Source organism: Sus scrofa, chromosome X (assembly GCF_054392235.1).
Source record: "Sus scrofa isolate SSC_HxYL_T2T_F1_AM1 chromosome X, Sscrofa_HxYL_maternal_Yorkshire_Landrace_v2.0, whole genome shotgun sequence".
NCBI lineage: Eukaryota > Metazoa > Chordata > Mammalia > Artiodactyla > Suidae > Sus > Sus scrofa.
In genome coordinates, this window is record NC_139401.1 from 118,709,904 (window position 1) to 118,736,514 (window position 26,611).

General features: G+C 41.0%; 1 protein-coding gene and 1 long non-coding RNA gene across 52 annotated transcripts in view; one reads left to right on the forward strand and one right to left on the reverse strand.

Moving 5' to 3' along the window:
• Positions 1–14,530, forward strand: part of LOC106507043 (uncharacterized) — a 150,753-nt gene extending 136,223 nt beyond the window's left edge. The window contains exon 3 of the long non-coding RNA XR_001302731.3: positions 14,400–14,530. This is a non-coding gene — a long non-coding RNA (uncharacterized LOC106507043). The remainder of the gene's footprint in view (positions 1–14,399) is intronic.
• Positions 3,181–26,611, reverse strand: part of MBNL3 (muscleblind like splicing regulator 3) — a 124,800-nt gene continuing 101,369 nt past the window's right edge. For 6 of the 51 annotated variants that reach the window (XM_085006185.1, XM_021079441.2, XM_085006169.1 and 3 more), the window contains 7 exons: positions 21,997–22,188; positions 20,719–20,955; positions 17,787–17,937; positions 15,909–15,944; positions 13,429–13,523; positions 12,420–12,493; positions 3,967–10,635 (listed from right to left, as the gene is read on the reverse strand). In XM_085006185.1, coding sequence (XP_084862311.1) covers positions 12,437–12,493; positions 13,429–13,523; positions 15,909–15,944; positions 17,787–17,937; positions 20,719–20,955; positions 21,997–22,188 — 768 coding nt within the window. In that variant the 3' untranslated portion in view covers positions 3,967–10,635; positions 12,420–12,436. 51 annotated transcript variants of the gene reach the window in all.

Genomic DNA, 26,611 nt, shown 5'->3' on the forward strand with positions numbered 1-26,611 from the left:
GTTCCCAGGCTAGGGGTTAAATCAGAGCCGTATCTCTGACCTACACCACAGCTCACAGCACTGCCAGATCCCTGACCCACTGAGTGAGGCCAGGAATCGAACCCACGTCGTCAGATACTAGTCGGATTCATTTTTACTGCACCACAACGGGAATGCCTGTAAATTTTGATTTTTTACCACAGGGACAGTTCCCCAGGATGTGGCGAGTAGAGGACAATAGTGGGTGTGGCCGCATGTGTGACACTCCTTGGCCATTTTTCCTCAATGGCTCGGGTGCTCCTCTGGCCCCACAATCTCATCCCAGTGGTTCTGGCGAGGCATCTTCAGGATCTAGACCCTCTCTGATGACTTGGGTCAGGAGAAAGGAGTTGCTCATTACAGCGGTCTCTACCACTGGCTGGTGCTCAGGTTATGATAAACATTTGTTTGATCCCCAGTGAGGGCCTGTATACCAGCCAAAGTGAGGTCTGGCTGCTAGTTCAAGTGCATCATTTCAAGTAGCCCCTACCAGAAGCCCCAGACTGTGACCACCGGTTGCCTGGATTCAAGCGAGTTCAGCTTTTCCTAGTATAACACCTCATACATGGATTTAACTGGGGACTTTGTACATAGAAACAGAGAAGAACCGAGACATTGGAATGAACTACAGATACATTTATTAAATAGTTAACAAAGGCACATCAATAACCACTTACTATATATATATATATTATATATATGTATAATTAACACAGATATGATTCTCTCTTAACTGCCAATTTGCCCAGCAAAGAATTGTTCGACTCGTCAGGTCGGGAAGGCTAAAGGCAAAGTCCCAGTCCTGACTCTACTCTTCCCCCACCCTCCTGAAAACGACACTGATCCTTGATGGGTTGACTATCATTTGCTGGAGCCATAAGGTCTCTAGAAGCGTGCTGACTGCAGAGACTCGGGTTCGTTCTGCATTCGCAAGTCCAGCTGCTCGCGAACAGGCTGGCTGTTTTAACAGGTGCTGTTGCTACTGCTTGCTGCTATTCATCCAGTTACTCGATGATTTTTGACCAGTTTCTCTTTCTGCACTGGTGCGTGCATGCGGTGCACCGACTCACTCATGGGGTGAAATCTCCCTCCCTCTCTCATCAGTTCTGCTCTGGGTGTCCCGCCTGCCTCTGCAGGGCACTCCGTTTACATGCACAATACAGAAGTGCCAGGCCACCCAGCCCAGAACTTCCTTCTTAATGCCACTTGCCACAGCCACTTTGGGATGCTGTGCTTTTGATTGGGGGCAACTATTTGAAAGGACAGGAATCAGATCTCCTGATGCTCTCACAAGCCTCACCCTTCTGTCTGGGTGGCTGCCCTTTGCATCACTGGCATTCTTGGCTTTTATTGTCTGGGCTCCCACTGTCCTCCTGCCAAAGGGAGAGATGGAAGTCCAGGCACTAAAAGGAAAATCCAGGAGGCTCAGTTATCGGGCACTTCTGGTACAGGGAAGAGTCACATTAAAAACTCAAGAGTACATGCGTCTGTGTGCTGAGTATTAGCAAGTATGAGGCCACTCCAGAAATGTCACTGTTTGTCAGGCCCATCACTCTGTCACGCGCTTTCCTGCAGAGGCTGCCCTGGGGTGGATTCAAGTCTCTGGGATTTGGGGATGCTCACTATATCGTCAGGGTTTTTGGTTCGATGTGCTATCAGAACTTTCCTGACAATGACAGAATCTCGAGTCTTTCTTTGGCCTTCTCGAGGTGGCAAATGATGGTACCACCCACCCATAGGAATTTGGCTGCTCGTTAAATGCTGTGGTTCAAGTGCCCAGATTCGAGCTGCAGTAAAACTCGCAGCCCGGCCAGTCTCTAACACCATAGTGATTTGTCACTTAAGAGCTCTATGAACTGCTCTTCACAGCCTGAGATGTCCAACAGGAAAGTTCTGGAGGAAAAAAAAAAAAATCCATTCTCGCCCATCATCTACCGGGGGAAGCAGGTCTGATCGGTTGTTACCATGGGGCTTCTAGAAAGCCAGAGGCCACCTTGAGGGTATGAGAAGGGGAGGGGCTCAAAGGGAAAAGGCTGAACAGTGCCAAGGTCAACTTTGGCTAACATCCGGTTTTGCCTATGGGTCCACTTGCCTCTGGCCAAGAGAAAGCCCGTCACGATGGCGGCTGAAAGTGCCTGCCCTGAACTCTTTGTTCTGTCATTCAGCAGCTTCAAAGAGACATCAGCTGAATTCTTTAGAGGCCCAAGACCTCTCGTAAATGTTTTAAACTGAACCGCTCTTAGTGCTAGAAATGTTCAGTCACAGAAATGTATACAACACATCCAAGGGCCCAAAGTCGGCTTGTCAAGAAACGCCACAGTGTCAGCCACACTGAGAAATGGTAAAGCAGGTGCGAGGGGCAGGGGAGCTAGTAGCTCTGTCTGATTCAGCTGATACTGGACAAGGATCCGACCTCCTTCCAGGCCCTTTTCGGTTACAGACACGTGGATAATACTTTACTCGGTCACAGCCTCTCATCCAAAGTCTCTTCACCTTAGTTTTCTATCAGCCCGACTACTGATTAATGTTTTTCATTATGAGGAAATCTGACAGAATAAAGTATTACCAAGCTTTACACTTGGCTTTCAGTAGAGAATAGGAAACGATCATGCCTTCATCCTTGTGCCATGTGTGGGAGATAACCAATTTTAAGTGAGAGAAGATATCTTAATGGAAAAATTCATGCGTCCTGTTGATATGAAACCATTGGTGCCAATCTCGAGAAGAATGAAATGAATGACACTGGTCTCCTATGTTACACTGAAGATGCAGGATAGAAATGAGTAACAGGAAAATATAAACTCCTAATAAGATATCTTAGACGATGCCTCAGAGTTTCTGAAGCACAATAGAAACCAATAGGCATTCTCGCAAAATTTTTAGTGTTCTTTTGCTGAAACACAAGTGTATCTTTCTTGTGTCAGTGACATCAATTTTATAGGAATAATACATCTAATACAATGGATGGATTATCTATATAATTCGAAATACTGAAGGTATATATTGGAAATAAATTTATTCTATGTAAGAACTATAGTATTGAACCAAATCACAAATTTAAATTTTATAGAATTACAAAATATTTGAATATACTAGAAGACAAACAGCTTTTAAGTGAATTCTTAATGTGTGAATATGGATTCATAAAAAAGACATAACCCCGAAATTTACACATTTTATTAAAAGAACAAAAACAACATAGAAACAGCGTACTAAAATGAAATGCATAACGCACACTTCTAAACACGAACAAGCAGTACAGCACAATAACTTGGAAGAAAACCAAAAAAAAATCAAAGCATCTGCCCTACTGATAGCAGTTGAGGGAATGAGCTATTGCATTTTTGAGGCAAAAAATTATGAGAACAGTTTATATTTGTTAAATATTATGATTATTTAAATCTATAATTGTTGCACAGGGATAATAATTTTTCATAAGTATTTTTAATTGGCGTTTTTCTGCCCAAAATATGTGCTTCCATTTTCTACATTACACCAGATTGTTGTTGTGTGAATGCATAAAGTTAAAAAAGAGTCAATTTAGGAGCAACTTTCTTTCCAATTTTTACAAAACTTATAATTTGGGGGCATGTAACAAATGGTTCATTTTCTAATAATTAAAGCAGCAACAATAATCAAAGAAATTTATTTTGCAAAGGGCAACCCCACAATCCAATTATATCATTGGTCACATAATTCTCTCAACTGCTAGACACAAAAGACATAGCAATACAACAATTTGGCTTCCATCATTAACAAGTAGCATCTGCATACAGAAATAAAGCTTTCGAATCATGCAGTTTTATGACAGATAAAGCCTTAGGTTGTGTGTCTGGGGAGAAAAGAGCAGTGCTTAAAGTTGGGTTACTTTAAGGTCTTATTACAGAAGGTTTTTGTTTTTTAAAAAATCAAATATGATGTAGCTGTGAGTTATTTCACAGTGATACATTTTTTTTTTCCCTTTTAAGTTTACTATAATTGAGGATGGGTTCTATTTAAAGATAAAATTCCTCTGGAATCATCCTGCTTTGGAGTATTGATGTGTGGTTCTCTTCCATGCAAAACAAGTGGAGAGGCTGGAAACTGTATGGATTAGTCAAACTAAATTCTTTCTGGGGCTTAATAAGAGAGGTCTTTTCAGTCTCTTATTTTACTTCCTTAAAACGCAGCATTGTGTTTAAGCTCCAAAGAGTGTGACCCAGGGGCTGTCATGCCACCCATTAATTGGCTATCTTTTGTGATGCTTCTTAGATTCATTCTTACTATTTTATAGTTGATTCTTCCAGACTTAAAATCTTACTATATTTCTATCGACCTTATGAAAATACATTTGCGTGGCTTATAGATTCGCAAAGACATTTCAACACAAGAACATGGGTTAAGCTGGGAGGATAGGTCGGCGAGAAGGTGAAAGTCGGAGTCCCTAACTGCAGAATGAATGTGCATCCCCAGTTTAGGTCGTTCCTTGGAAATGCCGGTCAGCCGGTCCGGCTGTTAGCTGTACGGCTGATTCGAAGTGACTGTGGTTTGAAGGGGAGAAAAAAATAAAGGAATTTCTAACCAACTAGCCCTGAGCTATTGGACAACTGTAAGGCTTAAACCGCTTTCTGGCTTTGGCTTATTTTCCCGTCTCTGCGAGTGAGAAGCAGCAACACGCGCAGCGATGCTGAGACCGATTCCCTCCACCCGGAGGGCGAGGGCGACAGGGCTCCGGGTGGAAGGACTCAAGTCCCTGCGGTGATCGGTGATCGATCCTCACACCCTCACACCTTGCCAACCTCGACCTTCCCCAGGCCTCGTTGCCTGGAGGCAACAAAAAGATACACGGTGAGCTATTGGTGACCTGGGAGCTGAAACTGGCAGAGATGGTGTGACTGAAACAGTCTTTTCTGGCTCCGATGTACCCAAGATTGTGGCAGTCTCTTCTGTTGAGTCGAAACAGTGGGAGGCTGAAGCGACACAGTGAAGCACTGTCTCATCTGGTCAAGGCAAGGCCGAAAACAGCTTCCGCTGAACAGGTATAAAGTGAATAGGGCCATTTATAAAATTGTGCCAGGAGCCTTCTTCCCTCTATTGAAGGGAATGAAATGCTCCGGGCTGGTCATACGTAACTGTTAAATCACATCTTTTAGTGGTTGCCAATTCGGTCTTGGCAACTAGTGAAAAAAGAAAACCTCCACCAGAAACCTGCTGTGTGTGTGTGTGTGTGTGTGTGTTTGCAGTGAGGATTAATTTGAAAATGAAACCATCTCTGCTAGCGGTCTTGCTGAAAGATGAAGCACCTTAACTTTTGTTCAGTGCTGTTAGCTACAGTGGGCCTGTTACCTGTAACCAGTCTTCTCTTACGGTGGGTGAGTGTAGCCAACTAGAAAGCCTCCGTAACAGCAAAGCAAGATCATGCCTAAGTCTTGTAGCAAAAAGCTCCCTTCTTCTCAAAGCCTTAGAAAGAACTCTCTACTTTTCCACTATTATCACAGACTTCTTATATTAAAAAAAAAAAAAAAAAAGCTCCAAGATTGCTTTCATGGACTATGTACATAAGTGCAAAAAAGGTGTGTCTCACACGTTCGCACCCTAACTGAGACCATCAGTTAACTGCAGCATATGTCTCTTCCACACTGTTAGGGGGTCATTCCACAGTATCTGTATGGATGGTTTCACAAATATGAATTAATTTGATCTTGTATGAAAGTATTAATTGAATGCTTTTGCCACTCGTTAACCCTCATTTGGATAGATTTGTAGAAGAGAATTTTTGAAGCTATAGCTATGCCATTTGAATAGAATAATTTTGAGTAAGAGAATTTTTGAAGCTATAGCTATGCCATTTGAATAGAATAATTGTGAATAAGTTATACAAAGAGATCAGGACGTTTGCTAAGTACGACTGTGTTTGGCGTCGAAATACTGTGGAATAACCCTATATCTACACAACAAATTCTACCAGCTGGAAAGCCTGATTCTAGAATCCAAGTGTTGTAAACTTTTTGCTCAAAAAGTCACACGAGGACACAAATTCAGCTTTCACATGGGAATTTGGGATTTAAAAGAAAAACCAACCACTTCTGTTTTCTGAGCTGTATCTGCTACATGCTCACACTGTCAAAAACCACACACAGTTTACAAGTAAAATCTTCACACACAAAAAAATGTCTAAAGGTAGCCATGTTGTAGGTTTGTTGCTAAAGCAACGACTAGATATAATTTGTTAAAAATTATTTGTATATAAAGTTAAGTTTGTTCTTAAACTGTGAACTGTAAGGAGTAGCTATGAACTATACTCTATACCTTGTCATGCTTCAGTGTCAGTTTAGGACCTATCTAGGCAGGTTAAATACATGTAGTAAAATTCTGAACTTTCTCGAACTCTCCTTCAAAATTAAATTCTTTAGTTACTTAAAGATATGAAAAAGGAATAAAATAAAAACCTTAAAAACTAACACAAACAATGAAAACATGGCAACAATGCGTGCGTTGGTGCTCAGAACCTCTATTTGTAATGGTATTTACAGTTTGATTAGCTATCAACGAAACTAGCAAAAAAAAAAAAAAGGGTGTTATACTCTTTGACATAGTGTTTATTCTCTTGCCTTGGGCGGGGACCTGGTAGAAGAAAAAAATTGGGCCACGAGCTTCCTAATTCCCTAACAGAACTGGGAAATTCTATTTCCCTCGACATATTTCCCTATTTCTCTTTCGATGGGTGTGAAATGTTGAAGAGGTTAAAGGAAGATTCCGGTTTCTGTTCATTCTGTGCATCACAGACGGCCCTACAGACGAAAATAACTTGAAAACCTGTGGCTGCCTTTTACCCAAGTGCATCCTCGGCTGCTCGCCCAAGGAGTGGGGGAAGGGCCAAATAACACTCCGAGGGGCCCAGGGCCCCTCCCCACAGGTTCCTTCAAACCATTTAAGGCCGATGCAATGTTGTCTTTACTCAGCCACCACTGTGCTTACTGGTCGTGCTGTGAAACAGAGATTCATGTTGTACAGATCATCAAGATTAAAGTTATTTGGTTCCTGCCGATGGTATGGGAAGGGGGTACTTACTCTTCCCAAACTGCAGAGCTGGTGAGCTGAGGCTGCCCGTTCGTGAACACAGCCTCGGGGTGGGGGACAACACTTAGGGCAAGATCAAAGTGCTTTAGCATGTTCGAAACGGATGGAAAAGACTGATGGCTTAGGGAGAAGGTGGCTTTTCACATCACGATTAAACTACAAATTAAAGACTCTAATCTAGACAGGTGAAATGAAATGCAACAGCTAGTTGAGGAATCATGCTCCAATTGCAAAAGCAAATACTGTCTTTAAAATAGCGCTTTTATGAATCCATTGAATTTAAATCTTACTCCCCCTTTAAAATATACTTATGGTCACGGAGTACTTTAAATTTTTTTGGACACCACTAAAACCCTCTTAAAATGAAACGTTTAGGTTATTTTGTCTGTATACATGACCCGTCTTATCCAAGTTTCAGCACACTTGCGTATTTTTGCAAATGGCTGAGAGAAATGGACAAAACCAATCGTTTTGGATAAATAAAAATAGAGGCCCTGGTAAATTACAAAGCTTATAAAACGTTAACTAAGAATCACAAGTGATTAGAATTTTATATATACAATTAATCCAGTAAATTGTTGTTTAGAGTCACTGATTAGTTTTGTGACTTGTCTTTTTCACTGGAAATTTATAGTCTAATGACTTATCTTTTCTTGAATAAAGATAACTCAAATAAGTCATTGCACAACTCGTTACAAGAGTGCTATCTTAAAACTGCATTTCTGTCAAAATTCTTTTGCATTGGCTCAAAACTTTAGTGCTTTGAGTTTTCTTTCTTTAAATTCATAAAGCAACTTTTCAAATGCCAGCAATATCAAAATTGTGGCACCAAAAATACAACTACCCTGAATATCTCCTACTGAACCTCTTCCCAAAAAACAAAAAACAAACAAACAAACAAACAAAAAAACACCACATCGCTATTCATGTCTTCCAGTGCTTAAAGCAACATGCAAACAGCTGTACTCTAGGTTTATTGTCCACGTGCATCTTTGTCAGAAGTTTAAAACGTTAAATGAGACAATATGTTGCCTCAAAATGGCAAACAACACAAAAAAAGTTCATTTTGTGCTGAAAATGTCTCTCTTTTAAGGAATATACCTAGAGTAGGGCAGGCGCAAAGTTCCTGTATTCAGGTGATCAAATTTGCCCTTCTGGAGAGGCACTGGCACAGGTTTTTACAAAACTCAGTTCTAAACACAAGTAATTTCACAAAGGCATACTCTACTTTCTTCTCTAGCCAGGTTACCATTTTGGGGAACAGAAATTAAGTGGTTCAAGTCAGACACCTCTTGTTCTCTGACTCCAGGCAATACTGTTAGCAGATGACAACGGCTCAATACAAAAGCAAGATCATTTAGCAAGCGCTGCTGATCGAGATTTGGATGGGTAATTAAGATCAACAGGATATCAGCTACCTAAGAGCTAATTTTGCTCTTTTGGATTCTGAGCCAAAACGATCTGCTTTGGGATGGAGTCGCAGGTGTTCTGAAGCACAAAGAACACGAAACAGAGGAACGACCAGGGGTCAGGAGTCCGGGCTCAAACGTTAGCTACCAGGTAGCCAGGTGGCCCTGGGCAAGTCACATGCCCTGGCCATGAAAAGGTTTGGCTGACTCCATTGTTCTACCATTCAAACACTACCAGCCGGCTTAAGGTATCCTAAATTAGATTTTCCCTTTGCTTGTCATTTTCGTGAAGGAGAAAAAGAATCTTGTTAGACACATCAAATGTGATGATGTTATACGTCCCAGTGAGAGAACATACTTAGTGGAAAATATTAAATCTGTCTAAACGGATGCAAAATATCACATGGTTCCACCCCTGATTAATAACAGTAACTTTAATAACTGAGTGGGATGGAGGGGGTATGTCACATACCGTAGGAGTTAATTACTATTTGACTTGGTTATACAGTTATCTCCTAAGCCTTAGTCATGTAAATTGAGTTCAGCTCTGGAGTGTAGCCACCATCTCATCCAAAGGGTGCTAAAAACCTCTCTGGTCCTCTCTATTATAATTTTCAAAACATCCAAAGACAAAGAAAGCCAAACAAAAAAGAGGCTTGGTTAGGAGAGAGCCTGTCGTCCGCAACGTTTGCGAAGGGCAACACTTGAGCCCAGATCACAGGCACTGGCTCCTTCACTGAAATGTCTAACAAAACTGGAAACTCCGTTGAACTGAAGCTGTTCTTTCCAGAACTTTCAAATGAATTGAAGAGTAATTTCAAATGTCTCCCTCCTTCCCCCCCTCCCTCCCCAGCTCCGCCATTTCCCCAAACCTATACTCAAGACACCAGCTGTGATCAACAGAAAAGACTGTCCATTTGGGGAGGAAAGGCCTCACTTGGAACCAATTCTCTTTCACCCTGACTGACTTTTCCAGATTGCATCTTACTTATTATTCAGAGTAGCCTAAAGAGCATGAGCCATTTGCATTCAGAAAATGGTATTTGTACCAAAGGTTACACGGCAATGGTTTTTACACACTTTCCTCCAATATGTTAAAAATGATCTCCACGCCCCCCTCTCTCTGCTTAATTTATAACCTGTAATTAGAATACCTTTAAGCTTCCAAGAACCAATTTTTCAGCTGAAGGTGACAAATGGCTCAGTTTTAGACTCTCAACCTAGAAAACAGGACCCTTGAGCCACACACACACACAAAAAAAATGTAATGGGCACTTAACATAATTTTTAGTATAAATGCTGAGAAATTCATTTAAAGGTAAATTCTAGTTTTTCAAGCTGTTAGAGAAGTGAAATTTGGGTTAATGTTTTACGAAGTTTCCTTTTTTTTTTTTTTTTTTTTTTTCTCTCTCAGGTAATTATTTCTCACCAAAAAAAATCTAGCAACGTGGTTGTATTATGCAAGGTCAGATCTACAGGTAGAAATTATACACATGCATGTTTTGGACAGACTCAAAAGTGAGGCCTTTTAAAATGTCTGCCTCAAGAAACCTACAGAAATATTCTAAAGAGAGGGAGAGAGCACGTATTGGTCAAGCACATGTGTTTCTGTTTCCCATTAATAACATTTTAGTTGATACCAAACACTACACATTACAGCAAAACACTCTAGTATGTAAAAACCTAACACAATACACCACAATACAATACAATCATAGAGAAAAATGGTATTGGATAAACTATTGTGTAAACAAAAACGGTAACACTTCAACAGAGACGAATATTTATCCACCAAGAATGACAATAAGCCAACAGTCCACTATAGAGATTCACTTAGCACAATATGATTACTGAAAAATCACAAAGCATAACATGATAAATCACAACATTGTATGGTGTTCTACCTAATTCCCATAAGATAGATGGTTGTTATTAGTTTTCCATTTGTGTTTTAACATCACCATTGTTTAATGCTTTTTTAAATTTGAATTTGTCGGTTGGGACGTTTGTTTTGCTTAATATATTGACTGCACCACGCTTATTGTTGTGTTGGTAGAAGAGGACATACGTGAATATATATAGAAAGGCCATATGGAGGTTCTCACGGAGAGATTCTGATACTCCATAACTCTGTTGTTCAGAATTTCAACTGAAATGGAAAAAAAAAAAAAAGAGTGAGAAATAACTGGAGGGTTATTGAAGTAGGAGTCAGGATACTTGGTTCTTGTTCCAGCTCTGTTGTGTGAACCATGTGCCAACATATTCCCCCGTCTGAATTTCAGTCTACACCTGAAGATTGGGTCGCTGGAAATGGTCACGAAACAGTCATAGACCATATGCTAGTCTATGGTTCTCACTGAGTGCCACTGAGGATGCTTGCCCTAAGTTAACGGAGAGGCACTCAGTGGTTTCAGGCACTATCTCCACGATGCCAAAACTTTCTGATGAACAGCTACCCATCCATCTACTTCCTCCAACAAGCCTACCTTGTGAGAAAACATATTTGAGAACCATTTTGAAAGATGCAAATATTTAATAAGCTTTAAATGCTTTATCTGATGTTCTAGAGGCCTGCAGAAATAGCCTAGGTGCGAATTCTGGGTACACATTATTTTACAAGATTGCATTTTTGAACTTGGCGAAATGTTCAACATCTGCTACATACGGAAACGATTACGGTGTGCCAAATACCTCTCAATTTTTTAATGGAATCAAGCAAAGAGCAATCACGATTCACAAACATGTTCTGTTGGAAAGTGAATGTCATCTGGCAACTTTTGTTTACCTTGATGTGAAACAGCCCATGAGAATCAGGCAAGTGTTTAGAAAACCTAGGTTCTCATGTTTGGTGCTATTCTCAAGTTGCCACTATCCCAAATGATACTCCTGCAAACCATTACAATATACAGCTACTTCAGTTATTCTGTGTACTCAAAGGTGTCTTTTTAAAACATTCCTTGTGACTGAAGGGACCAGTCTATTTAATGTACAGTTTATCTATATGCTCTGTCCAGAACAGTTAGTGTTCTGGCCCTGTGTGTCCTCAGCAGGAAAGCAATTGCCAGCCAGATCCTGGGGGAACTAGTCCATCCAGAGAATGGAACTCTTGGCTCCTTCAACCAAGTGAAACACTCCAGTTTGAGAGAGCCTCAAGCTTTCAATGGCTAATGGATGCAATTCCGAATCGGTAACATTTGTTTAATAAGCCCCTACCATTAATTAATTAAGATGCCTCAGAGTCTTAAGTGACTTCTAAAGTCACGTGTTCCAAGTGAACGACTGCTGAAATTAAGTGTGTGTGATTACAGGCTCTGGACCAGGCAAAGGGGAAATCAGAAGCCAAGGGGGAAAACTCTGAAGACAACAACAAAAATTACAAAAAAAAAAAAATGTGCCATGATCTGAATGAAAATGAGGCTTACATTACTAAATTATGTCACACAAAATTGAAACAGCTGGAGCAATTCTCATAGACTTACACAGGAAGCCACACGCAGTGGCAGAATGTGAAAGCCCTCTTTTCGATAACGTCTTAGAAGCATATGACTTACTGTCTTTAAGATAATCAGCTCAGTCCAATTGGGAGAAGAGTACTTTGCTTTATTTCAATAAAAAATAAAGCTAGAAAAATGTTCAAAGATGACCATTCAAAAATGATCTCAGCCTTTGGCTAACAAATCATATCCCTTTAATAATGGGAAAACATTTGGGAAAAATACGATACCAGCTGTCATTTTCACATAAAAAATCACCTATTTGCTCTCTACATTTCAATGTGAATGCTTTTCAATTTAGAATGCTTACATCAAGCTCTTAAGTTATAAGCAATGTCTATTAATGAAAATATTAACCACAGCCTTTAGCAAATGCAATTATATAGATAAAAGATATAACCTACAAGTATTATTTATATTAATACTTAAAGAAACTTACTGTTCTACTGGTAACTTCTACATCTGTGAAACAAACATGCTGCTATTCAGTTCATCTATTGATAATGGGGGTATCTATAGTAGTAAAAAAGATTTTAGATTAAAATAGTTTCTTGAGAGAATTCCAGTTATTCTGTTCACGGCTTGGACATGGTAACCAATAACCATCATCAATTTCACCGAAAAAGATTTAGACATATTAACCATATCCACTAATAGTTAATTTCGCCAACCACAGGTTAGAATATGGTTTGTTTGCCCGATAAATGAATTGCTCTGTGTCCTATGTGGTTATCATACTTGTAACTGAAACAGCAGTGGAACTTGCAGTCTTTATGCATGGTTACCACTTTAATAAGGCGAAATGGCCAGAACATTACACGGTAATTATTGTAAGTATCTCCTTACAATTTCAAGCCTCCCCCCCCGATCAACCGCATCATTTGCCTTGTGACTCTGCCTGTAAATACCTCAAGCACATGAAAATTGAAACAATGCAAGCACATCTAATGTCAGTATGAGAAGGAATTTCTGATGTAATCACTGTGTGATGATAAGCATATTTGTGCCTTGGAAAGAAATGTGTTATCTTTCTTTCCAGAAGATCTGAAGGTAAAGGTGATGAGTGTACTAAGGGAAAGTTCAAACGTGATAAGCAAAAATGGTAATAAAATAAATTCTCCTCTCCGCCAAAGAGGAAACATTAAAAAAAATATTGAGTATATACATTTGAGGATTGGTGTGGTAGCAACAACTGTACATATAGCATATCATGAGTAACATCTGTTAAGTGATAAAAAATGAGAACATTCTGCTGATTCAGGATGAGCAGCAATGCAGACACATCCCTCCAGAATATACACAAAACCAAACATTCTAAAAGTAACAACTGCTGAAGAAACACCTAAGAATACAAACGAATGTCTCGCACCAATCCAGAAAGCATATACTGTGCTTTACCAACACACTGGAGTTAGCTAGGTCTGAACAGGTGAAATAAATGGCCAAACCTGATTGCCAGTAGCTGTTGCAGCGAAGGGAACGCTGGTGGCAGGTGTTGTTGCTGCAGACACAGTGGTAGGTGTAGCACCGTGCATCATGGGCACTTTCAGTAGGAAACCATGGGAGCAACACACGAGAGGGTGGAGCATTTATGCAACCGTGACATAAACGATGGAATGGGGCGTGGCAGGTATCACAGCGACAAGCCATGTGACATCATCAGGATGGATACACCAGGGTGCAACATGCAATCACAGTCAGTGCAAAGCAACACAGCATGGGAGGGGGGAAATTTAAAAAGAGAAAAGGGGAAAGCCAATTATAGTTACCATTAAGGAAAACGGAATCATTCTCAACATTTCGTTAGTTTTTGAGCAGAATCACATTGTAGTTTGACCTCGAAGGCCAAATTTTCAGAAGGGGTTACAAATAATAGGTGCCTAGGATAAGTCTGATTTCACTGAGGCTATCTGTATGAATAGCTAGTCAAGCAGAAGAGTAACTGGGTTGCACATTCAAAATGGGAGTAGGGAACTGTGAATTGGTGTTTGGCTTCACCAACGCATGACACACGAGTGTTGTCACCAGATCTGCAGGTGCAAAGGGACACTTATATATATACTTACCTGATCTGCATGCCCCCCAAAATGGTAGTTGGATTGGTGGGTATATGGTAGGGGAGCAGATACGAAGAATGCAATGGACTATGCATGCAGGGTTTCAAGCACACCTCTGGCAAACTCCTTGGAAACTCGGGCTGTGTATGCAACAACTTAGGCTCTTTATCTATTGTTCCATACCTAACCTGAGTTTCCATGGGATTCTTCCTAGTAAATATCCAACAAAATCTTGTCTTCACTGCAAATATTAGGGCTACACTGGCTGGCAGCTGCAACATCTCTTTCGGGATGATCGCTCTCTGTCCTTTCTAGTCTCTATGTCATTTTGAAAGCTTCTTGGATGCTTTTCTTATTTCTAGCTCATTTTGGAAAGCAAACCAAGGAATTAATGTGCGAATGGCAAGTGTGCGTATGAAACAATGCACATCTACTCCGACTGCATTCAGATTTTCTGAAAGTCTACAGAAAAGTGAATGGCCTGGAGAGAGGAGAATCAACTCATGCCACGTCACGGCAATCGCAAATGTACCCAAATGGTGACCGACAGACACTGTAGTTATCTCCCGTGCCCATCTCGACTTATCCACTAGCAATCGGCATCCCGTATTGTATCACATGCCAATTCTACAGCCACTCTTGTTTTCCCTTTGGGAGTGCAACAATTATACAGAGGAAGCACCACGGAAGCATGCACTTTGCGTTCCCACACAGAGCTCTGAGGTGAAAGGACAAGGGAGCAGAGTCACAAAATGCCAAGACGGAGACTCATTTCAAGAACTTGCAGACATCTGGTTCTTCTAATCATATGCATATAATATTTCTGTTAGTATCAACGGAAGTGTTTTTAATTCCTACAGGACACAGCCAGTAACGGCGGCCTCACCCAACAGTGAGTGCTCCTACTATGTGGCTGGCATTTTGACGTGTTCGTTTAATCTGGAGAACCCTGTTAGGCCCTTTTTGGGCTCCGCATCTACTTTGACGGACCAATGGGATGGAGGTCAAGCTATTGCAAACTCTTGAAAAGGATGAAAGGAACGGGATGAAAGGAACGGGACTGACAGGAGATGGAGGGGTGAGGTGGAATAATTCCTGCCTGTATGGCACAGAGCTATTTTCTCCTGGTCTGTTCCTGGTACCCGTGGAAACCACAGGAGCTGTGAACTCCCCAGGAGCTCTGAGAGGGAAACAAGTCACTTTCCTTGTCTTCTTCTAATACAAAACTGTTTCGAGATGGCTACCGTATTGTATTGGTGGCTAATTTAAGGATCTGTGTGTAACTGGTTATTAAAAACATTGCATACCCCTAAAAAGTCATTTTGAAATGATTCTATTGTGCCTGGTTTCCGTGCAGGTGGCACTTCATCCTAGAACACTATAGAACCCATCACAAAATGCTACAGAATGCTCTAGCTTTGCTTAAGGCATCCTCTTGCAACATCTCAGTATTGAGTGTTTTCGATCTTATGGATAACTTTTCTTGGGGAGGAACTGTTTTGTTGTACTTCAGAAATTTAACACTTGAAGTATTTTACAATTTCTTAGTAACTGATGTAAAGCTAGGAACGAAATGTCCATTCTGACTAGATAAGGAAATGTTTTTCAAAATATTTCCGCTGCAATTTTTAGGGTGAAATAGAGAAATAGCAGGGTCAGTATTTGACCACAGTGGCAACCATCTAGGACCTGAGGGTGTAGGACTGTTGTGATTCCATAAAGACGTGAAACATATGACAGCACCATACTGAACCTTAAATACTCAGCAGATATCCAGCCATATCATTCAGTCACTCGTCTCTTGCATAGTCACAATAGAAAAACACATTTTTCAGGTTAGAAAAAGTTGAGAATTTTTGTACAAAACCTACCAATACTTGAAGCGGGTGCCATGCACAGTATTGGCCCTGTACACCATGCAGAAAAGCGTGGAAAGTAAAGAAAAGAGACATTTCATTATTAAAGCTTTACTGATAGAAATAATTTTTAACAAGAAAGATATTCTTAGCAATATTAATGAATCAGCACATGCATATCCAGTGATCTCCCATGCTCACAATTACAGCTTAAGATCACAATCCCAGGTAATCAAAGTAATTCTTGGATTCTTAGGTATAAAAATGAACACTAATTTTTCTTTAGAAGGCATTACCTCACTTTAATTACATACTTATTGGGACAATACATGCTAAGTGATTTTTTTTTTATTAGGGAAGGGAGAGTTTAATTTACTACACATATGATTTTCAAACTATGCACCAGGATCTGGCAGCTGGTGCCAATAAGTTCTACTTAGGGCACGAATCTATTATCATTACCTCCTCCACCTCGCAACCAAGGACCTGACTACGAACATATGGCAAACAGGGTTTTCATCAAGAGGGGACTCTCAGCCCGACAAGTTTTTATTTCGCTATTAATTAAGGGGAAAGGGATTCTTCTGACGTTTTTGCTTATACGGCTAGATTTTTAAATTAGCCAGATCCATCCCTCCAAAGTCTAACAATTGGGAGTTCCCACGTGGCTCAGTGGGTTAAGGACCTGGTGTTGTCACTGCTATGGCTCAGCTTACAGCTGTGACACAGGTTTGACCCCTGGCCAAGAAACTTCTGCATGCCACAGGCACAGCCGAAATAAATAAATAATCAAAGAAAAGTCTAAAAATTGTATATTTAAAATGATCTCATAAAGAACTATTATGGTTGGTAACTAGACAAAAGACTTGTTTCTAATGGCTTCTTTTAAAATTGATTAACATATCAGTTAACCAGTAGGTTTCTTCAAGTCCAGGTATATCAAACTCTGTGCTTAGTATATTTATAATTAACAAGATTTCTAAAGTAATTTTTAAAGCCTATCATTTTCATTTAATAGTTTCCAAACTGGGGCATTTATGGTTCTGATCCAAAAAATACATACATATATATATATATATATATATATATATATACTTTACACCCAGTGGTTAGTATTTTCAACTAACTGTGCTGAACCACTGGAAGAAAAGTTTTTTTCCCCTCATCATATATATTTATTTGAACAAATCATGGCTTAAATTTTTCTTTTCAATTAGTGCAAAACTGTTATGCTATTAAATATAGTTGAATGTAGGAGGTAAGAGAATGTGCCACAAACTGTCAGAAAAATATGATACAGTGCCATTTTATAGTAACTGGTTTAAGAGTTAGAAGCTAAAACTTCCTGAGATATATATATATATATATATATATATATATGTATAAATATAGTGTGTGTATATATATGCACACACACACTATATATATTATTATGCTAATAATACACATTTAAGGATAGTTTTATTATAACTATCTTTGGCATATCAGAGATATGTATAGACTACCTATTTTTGCAGTGCTGAAGCTCAGAAACTTTGTTTTTTCATGAAGGCAAACCACTGTCTTTGAAAACGATACCTAAGAGTCAAAGAATTAGTTTGAGACTGAAATAAGTGAATCAAACATAGGAAGCAACAATTAAGAAATGCTCAAAAGGAACGTGCTGACAGTGTTTCCTAGTTTGATTTCCAACCATTCATGTTCAGGAACCACTGAAAAACAGGTCTATATACAAGCAGATCAAGCATAACTGCCTTGTCTTATTTCTAATCAACATACCCATTGACAATCCTCATATAAAAGCTCTCGGGGAGCTGGTGTGCACTGTATTCATTCGCAACATCACTCAACGCAACATCACTCAACTCACGGTGCCCAGAGCCCTGTTCTCACCTGCAGGGATAAATGCCGGCTGCGGGAGCTGCAGGTTAGGCAGAGATTGTTGGCAGTGGAAAACATTGGGATTAAAGACCGGGGTGGCACCATTGGTCTTTTCGAGTGCCGATCTCTTTGGTATCAGCTGAAGTGCACCAGGCTGTAGGGCCTGCGAGGGAAGGACGGATTAATAAATAGTACCAAAGAAAGCAGCATATGTACTCAAACCAAGTAAGTAGCCCTTAGATAAGGTCTGGCCCGGGAACCCTTTGCAAGGTCATTAACGGTAGGGATGAAGCAGTTCACTATATGAGTACATACTGGGTCCAAAACAGAAAATAAACCTACTGGGAGGAAAAAAGGTTTCCACTTCACTCATTTAGACAAATAAAAAAGGACCTCATCGTTTGGGCAGGATGTGACGGGAAGCTGTTAACAGCAAATGATCATTTCAAATGAACATGTAAGGGATGCTCATCTATTAGAGTATTAAAATGAGATTCGCAGAAGCAACGGATACAGCAGCAAAGAGATTCTGGCCAGTTAAAATTCTGAGGTGGATCTAGGAGCTATGTGGCATGCAGGTGAAAAAAAAAAAAAACATGTCAGTAGATCAGAGTCTGATTCTGTAGCTCCAAAATCCAAAATCCAGTTTACAAGAGGACTTCAGGTCCAAATCCTCTAACTGTGTCTCCCAACTAACAGGTAAGGAAGAAGCAAATGAATTAATCCTCCCTCACCACCGACCTCACCCAGATACCATGGACATTAAGCAAAAGGTGTGCAATTCACATACCAAGAGGCTTGCCGTGCCTCTTGGTATCTACCAATTGCTTTGTTAAGGCCTTGTCAGGTTTAATTCTGAAGCCTCTTAGGATTTTAAAATCCCCCTTTCACATCTACAATTCTTTCAAAATCCCACTGTGCTTATAACACGCAGTGAAACTTGCGCCTGGATCAGATTCACGAGAGAAATTTGGTATTACAGTTTTTCCTCACCAAATCGCACCATCCTTTAAGACCTTGTCCTGGCAACCACAATTGGGTACGCTCCAAATTCTAAGGGAGATGGCAACACTTTAGGCTGAGGAGCTAGCCTTCCACGTGCCGAAAGGGCCCTGCCCTGACCTCCTCATTCCTGGGGGTAAAGAAGTATCTCTGTTTTCATTTGCAAACCAAGTTATCACGCCTTCAAGTCTTTTCTTTTCAATGCATACAAGCTGCTTTCAGGGAAGTTAGCCTGAGCTAGGCCCAAGAACAAGAGTAGAAATCTCTATTTCGCAAACTCCGAATCCTTAAAGTAGACAAAGCTTAAACTTCTTCCTGCAGCCTCCTTTGTTTAATCTGAGCTGCGACAAACTCCTATGGGCCAATGTGACTTTACCTGTTCAGAAAGGAATGTGACATTGATGTTCAAAAGCACCAGCTGAAAGCCTATATAGAATATATTTTATTCTATATGGAAATGTGGGGCGGACTTATATGCATTCTTCCCAACACACCCAAATCATCAGAAATACGTGCATACATCCGAAGGCCCCATGACTGAGCATGGGACAGGCACGCAATGGCCCAGACCAGCCATTCCTTGTACATCCCATGCATCTGAGAACCTTTCTTTTTAGGGGGTCAATGGTATTCCTCTCCTTCACAACAGGTCCACGCTGTTTCCGAACTCTCCGCCACCAACAGAAAGAATCTAACGACTGGAGGCTTAAATTCTGCACTGGATATTCTAGATACCTTGCTATTTTCATAGCCTAAAACCCCTCCTTCAAAAGAATTTAAGACAAAAAACTATCTGGTGAAGTCTTTTTAAACACTCCTCAACAGACTCTGTTGTCCGGGTACTCAGCTCTTTCACGAGGTCCTGCGTTCTGTTCCCAGAGTGCAGGGCTATGGAGAAAGAGGAGCAATCTAAAATCGCTGCTGCGTCCTTAACGCCTTCATCTACGGGGAGTGCTTGGACAAATGTGGGGAAGAGAGAAGACATGAGAAGCAGGCTCTTTGGAAACGGGGATGGACTTTATGTTTTGTCATCAAATACGTCTAAGTGCCAGCTTCCGGCAAGGGAGAGTTCAGCTCAGTATGAGGAAAACTCCTCAACAAATAGGGGGGTGTCTGAAAATAAATGCGTCTCTCCTGAAAAGGGAAGAGCTCAGTCATGGGCTTCAGGAGCAGATTTCTTTTCCTTCCCAGGCCAGGAAAAATGAAGTTTCCTCAGGGCTTTGTCCCTTATTGGGGTTATACCTTATATTACACGAGGAGAGGCCCAGGCTATGAAAGAAAAGAATAGCACGCTGCCTGTCAAAATAAGTGACAGCCGTGACAAGTTTAAGTGAGTCCGATTCCTATTTTTCAACTTATCACCCTGTAGGACTAACTTTCCCCCCAAAACTCCCTTAGGGCAACTCAATAGCCAGGCCTCTTCTCCCTACCATGTAGAAAATTCCCCCAGCCGTGGATGGCTGCTGCCTTGCAAGCACTAACCTTGGGGAAGCGAGAACCCACGTACCAGCCCATTCTCCAAGCCCTCTGTCCCTGAAAGGCATCAAGGATGTTATCAGCAAAGTGTCCGGGAAGGTGGCTTATGGGGCAGAAAGGCAACTTTCTGCCCTTTTAGGAGATTGAGGTTATCTGGGCCATAAAAACCACTTAAACATCATTTACTATTTAAGTGGTATAGTTTACCCTTTCTCGGAAAAATGGGAAAAAAAGCATAGTAGGTTCAAGTCCCTAGTCAAGTTTTAAAATCATCGTCTTTAGAAAATTTTAGTGAATGAATTAGAATAAATGGGTTCTCTCTTTTCCAGCCTGTAACCCAGGCAGTTCATTTTATGGTTCACTCATGAATATTCAAGACTGTGGTTACAGGACATGAGACAAATTGAGGAATCTATTCATCATTTACTCCCCGACAGATAATCCACAAGCCCTGGCCTGTGCTTACCATCGCGGTGGCAGCTGAATGGTTCATCTGGTGATGAGCTGCCTTGAGTTTGGCTTGCAAGTGTGCAGGAGGATGAAAGTACTTGCATTTCTCACGGGAGCATCGACCTTTGATGTAATCCATGCAGATGGTCACGGTATTATCGCTTGTCTCAATCATAGAGACATCCGTAGGGTGAGCGTAGCGGCAGTCGTTCTCACCACGGGTACAATTTCCACGCTGAAACTCACGGCAAACCTTAAAGGAAAAAAAAAAATCACACCAATGCTTGGAAGGTGATTAGCTTTTATTTATTTTGCCAGTGAATGTAAGAGCAACAGTATACACTCTGTGTCATCTATCTAGGAAACAATTTTAAAGCTGAAGGATAATGTTAAGCCATATTCCTATGAGATGTAAACACAAACAACATTTCTATTCCAAGAAAAAAAAAATCCATTCTCCCCACAGGAAAAACTTGTCTGTTTTCCTTACACTGAAATAAAAGTATTGCTGAAAACCAATTTTGAATTCTTCACTTGATACGCAGCCTAAAGTTAACTTTGCAAGAAGGGGTTATTTTGTTAAGGTCCAAGATGTGTCTTCATCACACAAGATGTGCTTTTTAGAAGCAGACTTGTGGACCATGACTAAAGGGCACGCACAGACCTCATTGATACACGGCAAGGCAGTTAAGTAGCTGTCCATGGAGCTGCCTTTGTAAGAAGTCGACTAGTTATTTATCTCAATTTATGAAGAATGACAGTTTGAAGGACTTCCATACATCAAGAAGCTGTTTTAAATTTATTTGAGATTTCCCTTTCTTAGGCATCAAGGGATACATATGTTCTAGAACATCCTCCTTAAAATGGAGAAAAAGGTTTGGACCCTATGAGACTTATTTACAGTCTGCATTCATAGAGAGTTGGTCTACATATTTTGCAGTTTGATTAAGACTCATCAACGAATACAGTAATCCCAGTCTATAAAGCTAAAGCTGGAGCCTGCGTAAAAAAGGAGCATTCCCCCCAGACTTTCTGTGCCCTGGCAAAGGAGACTCGCAGTCTGGGGCTGGGTACCCTAAGACATTTTTTGACGTACCATCACAACTGAATCTGTGCATTTTGTAACACAATAAAATTACCGTAGTAAAATGTTTAGCATTTTTCTGAGGTTATATTCCATAAGCTTAAAATCCAGATGCACTTATGTCAAGCATTCAAAACACGGGCCCTTAGAATGTTTAGGCATAAGGTTAATATCTACCCTATAGGTATTTATATATTTCTACACAAATACCTCCAGTTTATCTGAACGCATCAGTTTTGGACCAGCAGCTCCTGGCAGTGCGAGAGGCGGGTTTCCAGAAATCAGAACAGGTGCGTTTGGTAAAAGTTCAGCAGGGACCAGGCCCATCCCAGGATGAGGTAAGTAAGGATTGTAAGCCATGGCAGGATTAGCTGCAAGTGATGGAGTCACAGGAAAAGAAGTCTGCATGTTTCAAAGAGGAAAAAAAAAAAAAAAAAGGTCTTAGAGGTAAATAGATTATTCCTATTATTCCACAAGGAAGCATTCTTTCAAATGCCTAAGCCATGTCAGAACTGACTATGGTGGGAGTTCACGCTGTGATGTAGCAGGTTAAGGATCCCGCATTGTCTCTGCAGCGGCTTAGGTCACTGCTGAGGCATGGGTTTGATCCCCAGCCCAGTGCAGTGGGTTAAGGATCCAACACTGCCACAGATGTGCTGTAGGCTGCAGCTGCAGCTTGGATTTGAAAGCTGGCCAGGGAACTTCCATATACACCACAGGTGCAGCCCAAAAAAAAAAAAAAAAATTTGACCGTTGTATCTTCCGATTTATTTTTAGCCTCATACTAATTCCCATATAGGAATTGCTTTTAAACCAACAAATCACTTTGAGGAACAAATTTATGGGGAAGCTGATATACCACGCCATATGATTTTAACAGTCACAAATTAGCTAAATTAAATCCCACTGATAGAGATGTGTTTTCTCTGGCATGTCCACATTTACCTAAAAACCATGTCACCAATGATATGGTACAAACATGGGCCATAGGCCTGGTGTCCTCAGATAGGCATGGCCTTTGCTGGCAGATGCCAGATCCTCCTGAAAGGCTCCTTCATGCCACCCTGCCCTTCCCTTCCTGGGCAGTACTGCTTGGCTCCAAAGCTGCCAGTCCTACCATGGCTGCCACCTACCCTACTTGCTTCTCTTCTTGGCCCACCCTCAGTTATGAAGACAGCAAGGAGGGAGGAAGAAAGGGGCAGACTTTTAAAAGTGAGAGTCTTAACAATGTCCTGCTGTCTACCTAAAATGAAATTGCTATGGCTATTTGTTTAGATCCTATTTTACAAACGAATCTGACTTGCCTGGCCTTGTCTTTATCAGAGGGACCAGATGATGTGCACGGTTTAAAAGGGGGGCCCTAAAAGTGCTACAAGGATCCCTATTGGGCAGGAAGAGATAACAGGATTATAACGTACATGCACTAGAGTATAACCTGTAAAGAAAAGTCTTGGAAATGCAAAGGGCTCCTACTGGCTTTTCCGTTTTGTAAAAGTCCTGATCTCAAAAGAGTTTGTATTTTTTTTATGTGTTGCCTTTATTATCTGTAACCATACACTTTATCACTCTACTGTGCTGTTTTCCATTTTGCTCCACATGTGAGGGTCTCTTCCCAATGTGGTCACAATGGGATCGTTCTCTTGTCGCCCCATAGTACCCAATACAGAGTGAATAACTGACATAATGAATGACATAATCTAAACATAAATTTAAACATCTTAATGAGTGAATGACAAATCACGAGTCCATGTGGTACATTTCTCACAGTGACTTTTCCTGGTAGGTAGTGTGTTGTCTCCCTACGGATTACTAACAGCACGTGTGCTTTCTTTTTTACACTTTTAGAAGTTTTTCTCAACTTTTTAAGAGTTGTATTGAGATGTCTTGCTTTTTCACCAAGAAGATAATGTGTTGCACTGCCAAGCTGTGCCCACACCTTCTGCTGAATCACATGAATGGGAACAGCTCTAAATGCAGGCAGAACGGGGAGTTCCCGTCGTGGCGCAGTGGTTAACGACTCCGACTAGGAACCATGAGGTTGAGGGTTCGGTCCCTGCCCTTGCTCAGTGGGTTAACGATCCGGTGTTGCCCTGAGCTGTGGTGTAGGTCGCAGACGCGGCTCGGATCCTGTGTTGCTGTGGCTCTGGTGTAGGCCGGTGGCTACAGCTCCGATTAGACCCCTAGCCTGGGAACCTCCATATGCCGCGGGAGCGGCCCAAGAAATAGCAAAAAGACAAAAAAAAAAAAAAAAAAAAAAAAAAATGCAGGCAGAAGGGAAAGCTATGGAGTATGAGGCGAGGGGTCATTTCTGCTCATGGTGCCATGCCCTAGTCAGGCTTCAACTTTTCACTAGCAGAGCGTTCTCTGAAAATGCCACATTCAACTTGGAAGGAAGGACTTGGCCATGAGCACTCTACCTTCGATGAATTTAGCAAATTAGCTAATGGGTGCATTAGGAAGGACAGAAAGAACATGCCCCCCACCCCCACCCCCCCGAAAGTAGCAAGACTCACTAGGGCAGATAGAGAAGCCGTGGTGGCCAAGAGCTTTAAGAGGAAAGGGGTGACACCAAGTGGCAAGAAAGATGCGGGGGGCGGGGGCACAGTCAGGGGAGGTGCTTTGGGGTTTGAGGACAAGATCCGAGTGCTGACCCAGCCTAACTAGGCACTGTGCTGTAACAGGCTGTAAGGACATGTCATACTTCTCACTGAATAGGACAGGAAGCTCAGGAATTAGCTGATATGGTATTATTTTATATAGTGAGCTAGGGCAGACTTTATCAATTTGACGATTGATACATGGTTGTCTCAAAATGAACAAGAATCTCAAATGGTTTACCTATTGGAACCACATAAAGTACTCTGTTTTACTTCTTTTTCCTCTCTGACTTTCCTAATACTTTTTTTTTTTTTTTTATCATCCTACTTTCCTTGCTTTTGCCTTTTGCTCTCTCTCTTTGGCTTGTCACAGAGCTGAGAAGACCTATTATTACATTTTAAAAAAACGACTGAATTAAAAGGAAAACTTGCAGGTAAGTGAACTTTCTAGATTAAAAAACATTAGTCATTAATAAATACTGAACAATGATATTTGAGAATTATGTACATGTAAGCAATGCTTCCTATTTATAACATAGCTCTGAACTTACGTATTTTTTTCCGTCCTTTTTGGGGTTAACTTCAGCTTTTTGGGGGGAATATATTTTAACCTTCTTACATTTGTTATAGATTCCAATTTTATGAAAACAGGCTGTGAATTAATTAAAGGTCTATATAAAAAGGGCAAGGCACAACACTGAAAACCAACTATACTTTAATAAAAAAAAGGTGCAAGGGGCTTGCTAAAAAAGTTTAGGTTTTGTAAGGTTATATACCGTGCCATCTTTAGGTTTTAAAATTAGTATTGTAAGTTTTATAACCATTTCCTCTGGCATAAACTTAATTCTATAACATGTTTATTGAGAAGAAGCAAATTCTTTTATTCCCAACCTTTGGGCACAGGCAGGAAACTCCTGAGTTTCTTACTTATTTTCAAATGGCTATTTTTGTTTCTCATCACCACCTCTGCCCCAGGGTAACTACTTAGATTTAGCTAACAGCCACCTGTTAACATCAGGCAGCCTGCACATTCGCACATTCAGTTTAAATAAGCGTCTGTAATGCTTCCTATACCTGTATTGCAGCCCTTAATGTCAGCTGAGCTGACATGAACCAATCTGTGGGGTAAGCTTCATTTGAAAGAAAAAGGTTCCCAACCAGGTTGAACATGATTTCTATTTCCAGCCTGAACGGACTGGGCACTGAAATATGTTTCAGATATTCACTCACACCTAAGTTATTTAGTAAATATTTCAAAGTATGAGAAAGCACGGGGTGTGGATTTTCATCTTTCTCTGAGTCTTATAGAACCAATAGGAATGACATATGACTAAAAAGAGTACCTAGAAAATTATTTATCCTCCATGTCCCTTGCAGTATTAGGTGCTAGGGTAGGAATCCCCGCAAGTTACCAGTTTCTTACACAGGATCTAAGACCTCTTGGGGTAACGCTTAGGAAATGCTTTCTAAAATTCAGCGAACTGTCTCTATGACAGTGGAACTTAATCTGTTTTTGAGTCCTGAACTTTTCTGAGAGTCGTGATAAAAGCTGTGGACCCTGTCCACAGGGGGAAAAAAAAATCCTGTGTGCACAAACTGTGTGTGATCTCAAAAAGTTCAAGGACCGGAGTTCCTGTTGTGGCTCAATGGAAATGAATCTGACTAGCATCCACGAGGACACGAGGTTCGATCCCCGGCCTTGCTCAGTGGCTTAGGGATCCGGCGTTGCTGTGAGCTGTGGTGTAGGTCACAGACACAGCTCGGACCCTGCGTTGCTGTGGCTGTGGTGTAGACCAGCGGCTAGAGCTGATTGGACCCCTAGCCTGGGAACCTCCATATGCTGCGGGTGCAGCCCTACAGAGACCCCCCCCAAAAAAAGTTCAAGGACCTCATGAACTCACCCCTGATGTGGGGTTACGGACTACATACTGTTTAAGACCCGTGTTCTAGGGTCAAGGTTGGCAAAGCACAGCCCCTGAGCCCAATCCAGCCTGCCCTGTTTTTGTAAAGCTGGAATGGTAAGAGTGGTTTCTACGTTTTTTAAGTAGTTGGAAAAAAGCAAACAATGAATCATATTTCATAACACGCGAAAATTACATGCAATTTATGTTTCCGTGTCCATAAATAAATTCTACTACGCTCACTCATAGACCTAGATAACAAAAAGTGTGGATATATTTTCGCTCTTATTACAGAAGTACCTGAGCAGTATCCTCAACTTTGCTTCC